General features: G+C 37.1%; 1 protein-coding gene across 5 annotated transcripts in view; it reads left to right on the top strand.

The window, feature by feature from the left end:
* The window catches only part of PLCB4 (phospholipase C beta 4), a 428,120-nt gene that overhangs the window by 370,335 nt on the left and 43,196 nt on the right, over positions 1-14,589 (top strand). For all 5 annotated transcript variants that reach the window (XM_049699214.1, XM_049699215.1, XM_033440307.2 and 2 more), the window contains 3 exons: positions 3,332-3,434; positions 5,694-5,858; positions 8,878-9,082. In XM_049699214.1, coding sequence (XP_049555171.1) covers positions 3,332-3,434; positions 5,694-5,858; positions 8,878-9,082 — 473 coding nt within the window. The remainder of the gene's footprint in view (positions 1-3,331; positions 3,435-5,693; positions 5,859-8,877; positions 9,083-14,589) is intronic.

Consider the following 14,589-nt stretch of genomic DNA (forward strand, 5'->3'; position numbering starts at 1 on the left):
TCTGATGCTTGGCCAGGCAAAGCTAGTAGGCTTCCCTTGGAGAAGTGTGTGTAGAATTGTATTCACTCATCTACTTCCCATCCTAAGTCTTGAGTTTTTGCTGTATCATCATATTTTCCAGTGGTTAACAGTTGCCACAATAAAAGGTCCAAATCAAAGCTCTATAAACATAGAAAACAATATCTTCTATGCAGAGATCTTGTATTGATATATTGGAGACAGGTGAATGTTCAATGTCATCTTTAATATGTTAACTATTTTATAAACTCTCTATATCCTTTATTTAAAAGTCAGTGTTGTCCTCGGGTTTTTTAATGATTATTATATCCAAGTGGAATGTGGGCTTTTTAACACTTTTTTGTTCAGACTTTGAAGATAGCAAAGAATGGCAACTTTGTCAAAAACAAAAAAACATGACTTTAAACTTTCCTTTAAGGAAAAATATTATGCCTTGGGATTCCTTTTTTGGTTGTATTTTAAAAGATAGTAATAAATTTGACACCATCTGGAGTTGAAACTAGTAAAAGTTATGCTCCTAAGGAATATGAAAGATTTGATCCCAAATTGCGATTCTTTTACATCTAAAAGCAAACCTAGAGTTTTGGGGAAAGTGCTTTTATTTTCCTTTATATACTAATCACATTGATGTAGAATTTTCTTATCTATGGTTATAGTCATTCCTAACAAAAAATATTTCTTTTAGAGAGATGCAGTTCTTTAACACGAGTTTCAGGAAAGTTATGGAATCTAGCCAAGGTGTGATTCTGTGACCATACCCAGTGGGGATAAGGGGCAGACAGTGCTGGAGATCAATTTTAAAACATTTCAGTCATACAAAAAAGAAAACTCATACCCTTTAGCTGTCACCTTCCAACAACCCCTGCCCCCATCCCAGCATTAAGCAACCACCAATCTACACACTGTCACTATATTTTTGCCTGTTCTGCACATTTCATGTAAATGGATTCATATAATATGTGACCTTTTATGATTGTCTTGTTTCACTTAGCATAATGGTTTCAAGGTTCACCTGTGTTGTAGTGTATATCAGTACTTTATTTCTTTTTATTGCTGAATAATTTTCCATTATATGGATATACCTCATATTGTATATCCATTCATCTTTTGATGGACATTTGGATTGTTTCTATCTTTTGGTTATTACAAATAATGCCACTATGAAAATTCATGTACGAGTTTCTGTATGGACAGATGTTTTCACTTCTCTTGGGTGTATACCTAAGAGAATCACTGGGTCATATGGTAACTCTATGTTTAACTGTTTGAGAAACTACAGACTGTTTTCCAAAGTGGCTGCATCATGTTACATTCCCACCAGCAATGTCGTATGAAGGCTCCAATTTCTCCATCTCCTCGTCCGTAGTTACTATTATCTGACTTTTTTTTTTATTGTAGCCGACCTAGTGTGTGTGCAGTGGTATCTTATTATGGTACTGGTTTGCATTTCTCTGATGACTCATGATATTAAGCGTCTTTTCAAGTGCTTGCCGGCCATTTGTATATCTTATTTGGAGAACTGTCTATTCAAATCATTTGCCCATTGTTTAACTGGGTTGTTCTTCATATATTTTAGATACAAGCCTCTTATCAGGTAAATGATTTGCAAATATTTTTCTCATTCTATGACTAGTCTTTTCACTTTCTTGAGAGTGTTCTTTGAAGTGTAAAAGTCTTTATGGTGAAGTGAAGTTTATGTATTGATATTTTTGCTCATTGCTTGTGCTTTTGGTGTTATGTCTAATAATCCATTGTCAAATTCCAAGTCACAAAGATTTATCCCTAAGTCTTCTTCTAAGAATTTTATAGTTATAGCTTTTACTTTTAGGTCTTTGATCCATTTTGAGATAATTTTTGTTTATGATGTGAAAGAAGGGACTAATTTTATTCTTTTGCATGTGGCTCTCCAGTTGTCCTAGCATCATTTGTTTAAAGACTGTTCTTTCCCTCACTGACTAGTCTTGGCATCCTTGTCAAAAATCAGTTGAACATAGATATGAATTTATTTTTGGACTCCCAATTCTATCTCACTGATTTATATATCTATCTTTTTGCCAGTACCAAGATGCTTAGGTTATTGTTGATTTGTAGAAAGTTTTAAAATTGAGAAATATGAGACCTCCTACTTTGTTCTTCTTTATCAAGAATGTTTGGGGAATTCTTGGTCCTTGAGTTTCCAATTGAATTTTAGGATCAACTTGTCAATTTCTATAAAGAAGACTGCTGGGATTTTGATAGGGATTGTATTGAATCTGTATATCAATTTGGGGACTAGCACCATCTTAACAATATTAAGCCTTCTGATCCATGAACACAAGATATCTTTCCATTTATTTAGTTCTTTTAAAATTTTCTTCAACAATTTTTTGTGGTTTTCCAAGTATATGTACTTATTTTGTTAAATGTATTCCTAAGTATTTTATTATTTTAGGTTCTGTTATAAATGGAATTGTTTACTTAATTTCATTTTTGGATTGTTCATTGCTTGGTGCATAGAAATACAATTGATTTTTATATATTGATTTTGTACCCTGTAAGCTTGCTGAACTCATTTATTAGTTCGAATAGCTTTTTAGTGGATTCTTTAGGATTTTCTATATATAAGATCATATCATCTGAGAATAGAAATAGTATTAAATACTTCTTCTTTCCAGTCTGGATGCCTTTTTATTTCATTTTCTTACCTAATTAGCCTGGCTAGAATTGGAGAAATAATAACATCTTTATCTTCACCTACCTCTAGCTGAAACTTTACATTCCCTTCGATTATGAAAATAGACAACAATCCACAGTAATGTTAATGATACCTCTGACACTGACACTGATATAAATCACAGATATCTCATTACTTTTGTTAGAGATCTCTCAAAATATTCTTATGATTATCGGCACTTTGAAACTATGTAGTTATCAAACTTATCATTATATCCCATAATTTAATACATTAATTAAAACAATAAATAATATCACATATTTCCCATATTTTGATAACTATAGCTCATTTAGTTGGTTTTTCATTATTATTTTGTGTATGTAAGAGCATAAACAAGTTCCAGAGAAGATGGTCGTGTCAGGAAGTCATAGATGTCCCAGAGCCTGGAATCTAGAGAACATTTGCTCTTCCCTGCTCCTCATTAGGATTATCCACAGGGCAGGGATATTCTCTTCAGTCCTTGAGATCCTCTACCTAAAAGCCTAGCTCCTAAGTTAGAAATGGGGATAGATAAGTATTCAGTATCCTGAATAGTGGTTTTCTTAGCCTTTATAAAAATAACTAACAAAATAAACTCCTTTTGCACTTTTGTCCCATCAGGTACCTTCTCAAACCAGATTTCATGAGACGGCCCGATCGAACATTTGATCCCTTCTCTGAAACGCCTGTTGATGGGGTTATTGCAGCCACTTGCTCAGTGCAGGTAAGGTGCTTGCTTTTCACAGAATAGTATAAATGTGTATGCAGGTGGTCTTGGAAAAGTCTTAAGAAATTACAACTAAAATATTTAATGTTGGGACTTCCCTGGTGGTCCAGTGGTTAAGACTCCATGCTCCCAATGCCTGGAACTAGATCCCACATGCCGTAACTAAGAACCCACATGCCCACTAAGACCAGTGCAGCCAAATTAAAAAAAAAAAATTAATTTAATGTCAATTTGCAAGATCAGTGTGTGGCTCTCAACTTTGATTTTAAATTCTTTCTTTTTTTTCTTGAGAAACATGTTTTTCTACTAGTGACATTATTAGCTGCTTTTAATGAAAAATACCAGATCAAAAAGTATCCAGTAGGGCTTCCCTGGTGGCGCAGTGGTTGAGAGTCCGCTTGCCAATGCAGGGGACACGAGCTCGTGCCCCGGTCCGGGAAGATCCCACATGCCGCGGGGCGGCTAGGCCCATGAGCCATGGCCGCTGAGCCTGCGCGTCCGGAGCCTGTGACCCGCAACGGGAGAGGCCACAACAGTGAGAGGCCTGCGTACCACAAAAAAAAAAAAAAAAGTATCCAGTAGAGGCTGTGGAGCAACGGGAACTCTTGGCCATTGATGGTGGGAATGCAAAATGATGAAACCATTTTGGAAAACAGTTTGGCAGTTTCTTACAAAACTCAACATACTCTTACTATATGATCCAGCAAGTTGTACTCCTTGTTATTTACCCAAATGAATTGAAAACTTATGTCCACACAAAAACTTAACAGGGATGTTTTTAGCAGCTTTATTCATAATTGACAAAATTTTGAAAGTAACCACGGTGCCATTTAGCAGGTGAATGGATAAATAATCAGTGGCATATCCAGACAGTGGAATAGTATTTAGTTCTAAAAAGAAATGAGCTATTGAGTCATAAAAAGACATGGATGAAATTTAAATGTACATTACTAAGTGAAAGAAGCCAGTCTGAAAAAGTGACACACTGTATGATTCCAGCTATATAACATTCCGGAAAAAGGCAAAACGATGGAGATGCTAAAAAAGATCAGGAGTTGGGGGGAGGGATTAGCAGGCAGAGCACAAGGGATTTTAGGGCAGTGAAACTATTCTGTATGATACTACAATGGTAGATACGTGTCATTATACATTTTTCCACATCCATAGAATGTACAACACCAAGAGTAAACCCTAAATGTAAACTATGGACTTTGGGTGATAATGAAGTGTTAATGTAGGTTCACCGATTGCAACGAGTATACTACTGTGGTGCGAGATACACATAGTGGGGGAAGTGGTGGGTACGGGGACAGGGGTATATGAGAACTCTGTACTTTCTTCTCAACTTTGCTGTAAAGCAAAAACGGCTATAAAAACTAAAGCTTATTAATGAAAAGATACCTACTATATGATTCCACTTATACTAAATTCTAGAAAATGCAAACTAATGTATAGTAACAGAAAGTAAATCAGTTGTTTCCTCTAGACAGAGATGGAAGAAAGGATGAATTACAAAAGGGCACAAAGGAACTTTGGGAGTTGTTGAAAATATTTATTGTCTTAATTGTGGTGATAGTTTTACAGATGTGCTCATGTGTAAAAACTGATCTCATTGTACACTTTAAACATGTACAGTTTATTTTATGTCAGTTATACCTCGAAAAACTGTTTCACAATTATTAGCTATTAGATAACATGAAAAAACCTAATAAATGGCTGTCGTCATTTGGAAAATAAATGAAAAATAGTCTTTCCATAGCTTTAAAATAGATAAAATTTAATACTGGTCTTTACAAAAAATAGCACTGTCCTGTATGAAGATTGTCAACATCAGTTTAGCATTGCTTTTCTTTCTGTGTGTCTCAAGACTTTTGAAAGAATTCAGTAAAAGTGTGGCGTGACAGAATTTCAGAGCTATGAAGTGACTTTAGGGCATATTTGAATCCATTGCTTCATTTCATAGGTGTGGGCACTTAGGTGAAGATGCTGTGGACAGTATTGTTTTGTAATAGATGATTCATGTATAGTTCCCTCTTTCTTTTTCTAGGCAGTTCTCGGAGGCAGAACCTCTGCCTAGAATAGTTTTTTGCATGCAGTGTTTGCTCAACCATGTTTTAGTTTAATAAGGAATGGATACATTATTTCCATAGCTAATTAAAAAATTCTAAAGATGAACAGAGAATCTCTTCCTTCCAGATTATTCTTTGCTACTGATGATTACACTGACTTTACTTCTCTCTCATCCTATTTCTATAGGTCATATCAGGTCAGTTCTTATCAGATAAAAAAATTGGCACATATGTAGAAGTGGATATGTATGGGTTGCCCACCGACACTATCCGGAAGGAATTCCGAACACGCATGGTGATGAACAATGGACTCAATCCAGTTTACAATGAAGAGTCATTTGTATTTCGGAAGGTAGGGTATTTTCAATGTGTCAGACTCACTCTACTAAGTTGGGAACCACATTTTAGTGTAGAGACACTACATGATATAGGGACAGTTATTCAACCCTAAATGTGTTCTTCTAATGCATGAGTTCTGCAGCCATCATATGATTGTTGTTTCAGTTTGTCCCTGTCCTCCTCTTGGCTCTCCTTCCTCCTTGGAGGAGCCCACCTCCCACATGGCAGTGCCCAAACCCCAGGTTAGCAGTCTACTCAGAGGGAGCCCTACAGGTGGACAGCATCACATGTGGGAGAGCTCTTCCCTGCCCTTGTGGCAGCTGGTGACTTGCACTGTTCCTTTAGCCAAGAGGATGGGTAGGATGTTGCACCTAGACTGAGGCCAATAAATGTCCTTAAATGGGTCAGTTGGTATTGTCCTGTGCCTCCAGAAAGTGTGGTCCCCATTGCTACCCAAGGTCCTGTGGGTCGTGTGCTGTTTTTGTCTTTTTGTTTTTTATCTCCTTATTATACCTTGATCCTAAGACCAATCAGTCATTCTCTGTAATGATGCAGTTTTTAATCTTGTAACCATTTTTTTAAAATTTGTTTTATTTATTTATTTTTGGCTGCATTGGGTCTTCATTGCTATGTGCAGGCTTTCTCTAGTTGCAGCGAGTGGGGGCTACTCTTTGTTACGATGCACAGGCTTCTCATTGTGGTGGCTTCTCTTGTTGTGGAGCACGGACTCTAGGCATGTGGGCTTCAGTAGTTGTGGCTCACAGGCTCTAGAGCACAGGCTCTGTAGTTGTGGCGCACGGGCTTAGTTGCTCTACGGCATGTGGGATCTTCCTGGACCAGGGCTCGAACCCGTGTCCCCTGCATTGGCAGGTGGATTCTTAACCACTGAACCACTGGGGAGGCCCTTAATCTTGTAACCATTTTTTTTCCAGTTGCTTCTCTTTCATCAATGGAAGATGTATTGAGAAATCCATGCATTGGCAGTGCTATCTCAAAAATGCCTGTTTCTTTCTCACTTATTCTGTTATCCAACCAAAATGCTTTCTTGCTTCTTCTTCAGGCACAGGTTTTCCAAGTGTTGCATGACATACGTATGTCATGCAACACAGATAATCAGCTTTTTATCTTAACAAAAATAGGGATTATCAACCTCAGAATTGGCTAACTTGTTTACAGAAAGCATATTACAGAAGATCAATATAGTTCAATAAATCAAGCCATTTTGACATGTAGGCGCTCCCTGTTACGTGAATACCATTATCCGTGCAACACCCTCCCCCCATTTTCACTTTCTCTTCTACAATCAGAGTGTAGTGTGAATTGCATACACAGCTGTGATGTGTCTTTTTTTCTTCCCGTGCTTTTCAATTTGTTATAGCTGGATCTGTTGTCAGTATGGTCAGAGTTTTGGAACATAATGAATAATCCCTACACACATTTCTAGAAATTCAGAAAGCTGGCTGCAGGCATTGTTTTTGACGCATAGGGAAATATCAGAGTTGGTTTTTCACGCAGTATTACTGGCCCCAGAAACAAGACGCCAATTTTGCATCCTCCCCTGTTCTTTAGAAGTTACAATACGTTGCCTTTCATTGATACCAAGTGCTTTAACTTTAGTTTCCTTCTTGCTGGTATTGTTTTTGTTCATTGCGCTAATCTCACAAGGTAAGCCCCCATTCACCACGTGAGGAACAACATAGTGACTGAAGTTGGATGCATTTCATCTTGGTTTCTCCTGTTCATCTTCATGAAGTTGGAATTAAATTAAAACCTCTAGGCATAACTAAGCAGCCAGTTCATTGTCTAGCTTTAGACATAGTGCTCAAATCAGACGAGATATCTTAGCGGCTCATAGCCAATAAATAGGCATTCTTTCTTTTTATTTTTTATTTTTTATTTTTTTTTGTGGTACGCAGGCCTCTCACTGTTGTGGCCTCTCCCATTGCGGAGCACAGGCTCCGGACGCGCAGGCCCAGCGGCCATGGCTCACGGGCCTAGCCGCTCCACAGCATGTGGGATCTTCCCGGACCGGGGCACAAACCCGTGTCCCCTGCATTGGCAGGCGGACTCTCAACCACTGCTCCACCAGGGAAGCCCTAAATAGGCATTCTTGATTAAAAAACATAGGATTTTTTTTTTGTCATGTTGCTCTTTAATATCTGAATAGGGCTTCTGCTATCTGAGCTCAGATGTTATGGCCATGTATTAGGTTTGGGGATGGCAAGAGTAGATGTCTTGGGTATATGTTAATGTTGATTTTTGTTGGTGGTTTTTTGTTTTGTTCTGTTTTTGTTTGTTTTGTTTTATTTGTTGTGCTGCACAGCTTGCGGGATCTTAGTTCCCTGACCAGGGATCAAACCTGGGCCCTTGGCAGTGAGAGCACAGAGTGCAAACCACTGGACTGCCAGGGAATTCCCTATGTTAATGCTTCTAGCTGCCCCATCTTACTCTATTTAATATCCCAAAATGTGTTAAAAACTGAGGTGTGCAAGGAAAAGGGGAAATCTAAATTTATATATAGATTGTCTTTTATACATGAGGTGTTTCTTCAAAGATACTTTCCATATTCTTAAAAACAGAGTTTGATGTCAGAAGCAGCCCAGGTAGTAGACAGATCACAGGACTAGAAATCAGGAGCCCCAGTATCTAGGCCCAGCTGTCACTGGCCATCTCTGACATAAAGGAAAGTCACTTTATTTCTCAGGGTCTCCTTTTGCTCATCCATTACATGGGTGGGATGGGGAAAGATGCCAAGGGTTGGAGTAATCATCTTTCACATCCATTCATTCCATCTAAAATTTTCAGGAAATGATTTCCAGGAAATGAATTCCAACCTGTTCCAATTGCCTTTCTCAATGGCTTGGGCATTGTAGCTTATACAATATGCTTTAAGAATGCAAATTGACCATTGGCTTATTTTCACCATAAAGAAGCCTTTCAGAACATTATGAATATATTCCAGATTCCTAGAGTTGTAATTCTTGGGAGCTGCATTCCAAAAAGCAACAAAAGGTACCATTTCTTGTTTGCAGGTGATCCTCCCTGACCTGGCAGTCTTGAGACTTGCAGTGTATGATGACAACAACAAACTGATTGGCCAGAGGATTCTGCCACTGGATGGCCTCCAAGCAGGCTATCGACACATTTCTCTTCGAAACGAGGGAAATAAACCTTTATCACTGCCAACAATTTTCTGCAATATTGTTCTTAAAACATATGTGCCTGATGGATTTGGAGGTTAGTTAAACTTTTAGAATATTGTGTGTGTGTGTGTGTGTGTGTATTTCCCCCTCAATTGCACAATTATAAGCTATTTCAACAATTGTTAAAAAGTCTTTTGCTGACAATGCTGCCAACCCCTATAGTATTGAAGAAATCAGGGATAATTAGTAACCTCAGGTCTCCTAGTAAGAAATGAAAGGGCAAGTCTAGATTATCTTTAAGGTTCTTTCTTATTTTAAAATACTGTAATTTTATGGTGTTTTTCAACTTTCACAAATACATTTGTGAAAAATATATTTACACCATCACTCAAAGTGGGGAAAGACATGAATGATGTAAAACCTTAGATATCTTGTCAACTGGTTTCACTAAAAAGATTTAAATTGAACTCAACTATCAACATGCCTGGATTTTTTTTTTTTCCAAATCACAGGAGAGTTCATCCTCACACAAAATCCAGCCATCAGTCCATAAAAGACCACCTTTGGTTATACTAGTCAATGGGAAGCATCAAAAGTTGGACCAAGTCATAGGATTTTGCTTAAACCCAAACATATTAATTTTCATAACCCCCACTGTGCCAAGAACATTAAAAGGAAACAAAGATCCTCTATATTTTCAGAGTCTGTTGAACCAGGAAACAGTACACAAAGTACATCAAATTAACAAGTGTTCAAGTCCTGACTCTCCACTGCTAGCTGAGTGACCATGAGACAGTGACATCACCTTTCAAACACCTCATTTCCTGGCCTGTAGAGTAAAGGTACCATTACTGTCTCCCTCATAGCAGCCTTATGAAATGTGTGCTCATCATTACAGTATATAACATAACAAGGCATACATGCACACACATGTATCTGGCTCTAGATGAAGATCTAGTTTCTGTGCTATACTGGAACACATCACAGTCTTGTTTGGGGAACTTTAGGTTATTTTATTGTGTGTTTTTAACAATGCAGACTTCTCTGGAGGGCAGATTTTCTGTAACTAATGCTCAACATTAACAACTTGATTGCAGGTTCAAAAAGTAAAGTCAGCCACGAGGATTTTTCAGTTGAGAAATCAAGAGTAAAGATTCCTTCCCCCTTCCCTTTGTTTTTCGTGGAAAAGGAAGTCTATTAGAAACTGCAACACAGAGTAACAGATAATGAGCACATGGAAGAGTCTGGGACTGGGTGCTGTGGGGCTGGGTAAACGGGTCAGAAAAGAGCCAGGGAGATCTGCATGGGTGTTAAGAAGCATGTGATGGCCACAGGGCATCAGCAGATGGATAAAATCAGGTTCCACATACTTGCAGTTAGGAAGCAGGCAGTGCATAATACCTAATATGTTTTAAAGACAGTTGTATAAACAAATATGTTGGAAGACTTAAAAGGCTTTGCCTTTACATGTGTTCCTTTTCAAACGAAACTCTAATTTACTCCAGGGAAATGGGCTGTTTGAATAGAAAAGGATCTTCATGACCTTTTCTTCTTTTTTTCCTTAGATTCTTTATATATGTGTTAGCATACGGTATTTGTTTTTCTCTTTCTGACTTACTTCACTCTGTATGACAGACTCTAGATCCATCCACCTCACTACAAATACTCAATTTTGTTTCTTTTTATGGCTGAGTAATATTCCATTGTATATATGTGCCACATCTTCTTTATCCATTCATCCGATGATGGACACTTAGGTTGCTTCCATGTCCTGGCTACTGTAAATAGAGCTGCAATGAATATTTTGGTACGTGACTATTTTTGAATTATGGTTTTCTCAGGGTATGTGCCCAGTAATGCGATTGCTGTGTCATATGGTAGTTCTATTTTTAGTTTTTTAAGGAACCTCCATACTGTTCTCTATAGTGGCTGTATCAATTTACATTCCCACCAACAGTGCAAGAGTGTTCCCTTTTCTCCACACCCTCTCCAGCATTTATTGTTTCTAGATTTTTTGATGATGGCCATTCTGACTGGTGTGAGATGATATCTCATTGTAGTTTTGATTTGCATTTCTCTAATGATTGGTGATGTTGAGCATTCTTCCATGGGTTTGTTGGCAACCTGTATATCTTCTTTGGAGAAACGTCTATTTAGGTCTTCTGCCCATTTTTGGATTGTGTTGTTTGTTTTTTGTTATTGAGCTGCATGAGCTGCTTGTAAATCTTGGAGATTAATCCTTTGTCAGTTGCTTCATTTGCAAATATTTTCTCCCATTCTGAGGGTTGTCTTTTGGTCTTGTTTATGGTTGCCTTTGCTGTGCAAAAGCTTTTAAGTTTCATTAGGTCCCATTTGTTTATTTTTGTTTTTGTTTCCATTTCTCTAGGAGGTGGTTATAAAAGGATCTTGCTGTGATTTATGTCATAGAGTGTTATGAAGAACCTAGGGGTAAGACAGGAATAAAGACACAGACCTACTAGAGAATGGACTTGAGGATATGGAGAGGGGGAAGAGTAAGCTGTGACAAAGTGAGACAGTGGCATGGACATATATACACTACCAAATGTAAAATAGATAGCTAGTGGGAAGCAGCCGCATAGCACAGGGTGATCAACTTGGTGGTTTGTGACCACCTAGAGGGGTGGGATAGGGAGAATAGGAGGGAGGGAGATGCAAGAGGGAAGAGATATGGGAACATATGTATATGTATAACTGATTCACTTTATTATAAAGCAGAAACTAACACACCATTGTAAAGCAATTATACTCCAATAAAGATGATTAAAAAAAAAAGAGAGAGCAATGAATAGAAAAGGAAAAGGTATAGTTTGTTGAGCTCCTACTTTGTGCCAAGCACATTACATAGAATCCAGAAATGTGAAACTGTTCAGAATGGATGTGAATATATGTAGGTGTATGCTGAAGAAATGTCTGTGTTTATCATGTGGCTTATTACTAGTGTCAATATTTATGTAAGTATTGATTCAAATCTCCAAAAATCATCTTGCAAGTGTTCTTTCCTAACAGTGTCATTGTAGTATTTCTATCAGAAGCATCAGAAATTTCTGTACTACATTATCCTTGATGGGATTCTGCAGTTGACCTCTTAACCTCAGATGTGACATTCAAAGACTGTTTATTCAGAATTATCAGTCATTTCTTTTATATGTGAAGAAACCGAGGGCAGACATGATGAGGGTTTATTTAAGGGACTTACCTGAAAGTAACAAAATAAGAATATGGGAACTTTTTCCACATTTCTGATCTTCTTCATAGCCTCTTGATTTCCAAAATGCGTTTGTATTTCATCTGCTTAACTAACCACCCACATTCAGATCTGAACATTTATGTACTGAGCCAGCACATTAGGAAGTCTACAGAGTCCCTGTTGCCTAGAACATTGATATTTGTTGATTCTATAGGAAAGAGTTCAAAATGAAATTCTACACCACTTCACTCCAGCATTTTCTGGGGAAAAAAGAAGGAAGTGGTCGATATACATCATCAGATTTTTATGTGGCTAAAGAGAGATAATATGAATTTATTCATTCATTCTGCAAATGTGTTTAGCAGGTTTTATTCTGTAAAAGGCAAAGTAGGTACAATATGTATCAGAAAGAGATTCTGACAACATAAAAAATTTTTAAAGGGTCATTCATAAATCCACTGCGCAGAGGGAACTCTGTTACTATATTGGTCCCTTTACTTCCAATCTCATTTCTTCTCTTTATTTTAATAAAATTGGATCTTACTATACATACTCAGTTGGATTAATATTTCAGAGACTTAATTTTTTTTCACATAATGGAGAGTATTTTCTCCATGTCATGAATTATTCTTATTGGCTAGATGAGATTCCATTTTATATATGCTGTAATTTATCATGTTATTGAAACATTGAAGTCATTTCTATTTTTCTTTCTTATAAACAATATTGCATCTAAGAACCCTAAATGTGAAGCTTTGGAAATATTCGTGATTGTTTCCTGAAGATGAATTCTTTGAAATGGATTTGTTGCATCAAAGTGTGTATACATATTTAAAGCTTTAGATACAGGTTGACAAATAACCCATCAGCAGTGTATGAGCTATAACTTTTGTTAGCATTTACTAGTTTAAAAAGTAAAAATGGTATACCATTCATGTATTCATTTAAGATATTTTTTTCTCAAAAGAATAGATATTTTCAACAATTATTTAGTACCTACTCTATGAATAGCCTGAGTAAGAGATATAAGGTTGAAAAAGTCATGTACACTTAACCTCAAGAATTTTCCAACCTTGTACTCATATACATTTTCGTAAGCAGGCATATATGTATACGTAGATAAGTCTAACCTGTTCTATAAATGCCCCAAGGGCAGTAACCAGATGGTATTTGGAGCATTGAACGAAGGAGTGATTAATCAGAGTAGGGAGGTTTCAGTAGCTGTCTGGGCCTTGAAAGATGAATAATACATCACAGCAGAGAGGCAGACTGGATTTCTCTCCAGATAGGGAAGCAGCCCAGGCCAAGGCCTTGATAAGGAAAGTGCTGGACTTACTGATTCATTCTGAAGAAGCTGAAATACAGTGTGTTTGGCGTTAAAACTGAAAAGATCTGGTTCCTGTTTGAGGATGTGTCCTCAAAACCTAGTGTTAGTCAGCAAGAACAGTGTGCTGTTCCTGTTGAACAGTTTGGGCACCTTCAGGAAAATATTCTCATTGTCAGGGCACTAAGTAATTTGGTAAATTATGTCTTCTCATCTTTTAGGTGTGTCAGTTTGTCTAAAATCACTCCATAATTTTAGATCCAGTTATAGAAGTAAGACCTCTTAGGCCTGACCAAGCTAAGTAAGTCCCAGCTTTTATAATCCACCAAATACTTACCCTAGGAATTATTTCTTTAATCAGATTGTTAAAGGCAAACAATTTTTAAAATTATACTCTAGTGGCATGCAGCATTATTTGTATAAAGAAGATTAGAAACAACCTAATCCATCGCTAGGGATTGGTTAAATACATTACAGCCATTCTATAGAATACTGCGTTAATAGCCATTAAAAATAATAACATGGACATATATACACTACCAAACATAAAATAGATAGCTAGTGGGAAGCAGCCACATAGCACAGGGAGATCAGCTCGGTGCTTTGTGACCACCTAGAGGGGTGGGATAGGGAGGGTGGGAGGGAGGGAGACACAAGAGGGAAGAGATATGGGAACATATGTATATGTATAACTGATTCACTTTGTTATAAAGCAGAAACTAACACACCATTGTAAAGCAATTATACTGCAATAAAGATGTAAAAAAAAAACCAAAAACAGGTAAATTCTCAATGACAAATTAAACTTTGAATTTCTGTGCATTAAGAGAGTTAATAATAAATGTGTGATTTGCACTAAAAAAATAATAATAACTTGGCTCTCAGTATTTGAACATAGGAATATGACAGTGATATATTGCTGAGTGAAAAAATAAATTGCAAAACAATCTCATTATTATTTACAAAAAGCCCTATAACTCTCTGTTTATACATGTACATAAAATGCATAAAAAATTCTAGAAGGATACATACCCAACGTTAATAGTGTAACCACTATCTGAGAGTAGGG

Source organism: Orcinus orca, chromosome 16 (genome assembly GCF_937001465.1).
Source record: "Orcinus orca chromosome 16, mOrcOrc1.1, whole genome shotgun sequence".
Lineage (NCBI taxonomy): Eukaryota > Metazoa > Chordata > Mammalia > Artiodactyla > Delphinidae > Orcinus > Orcinus orca.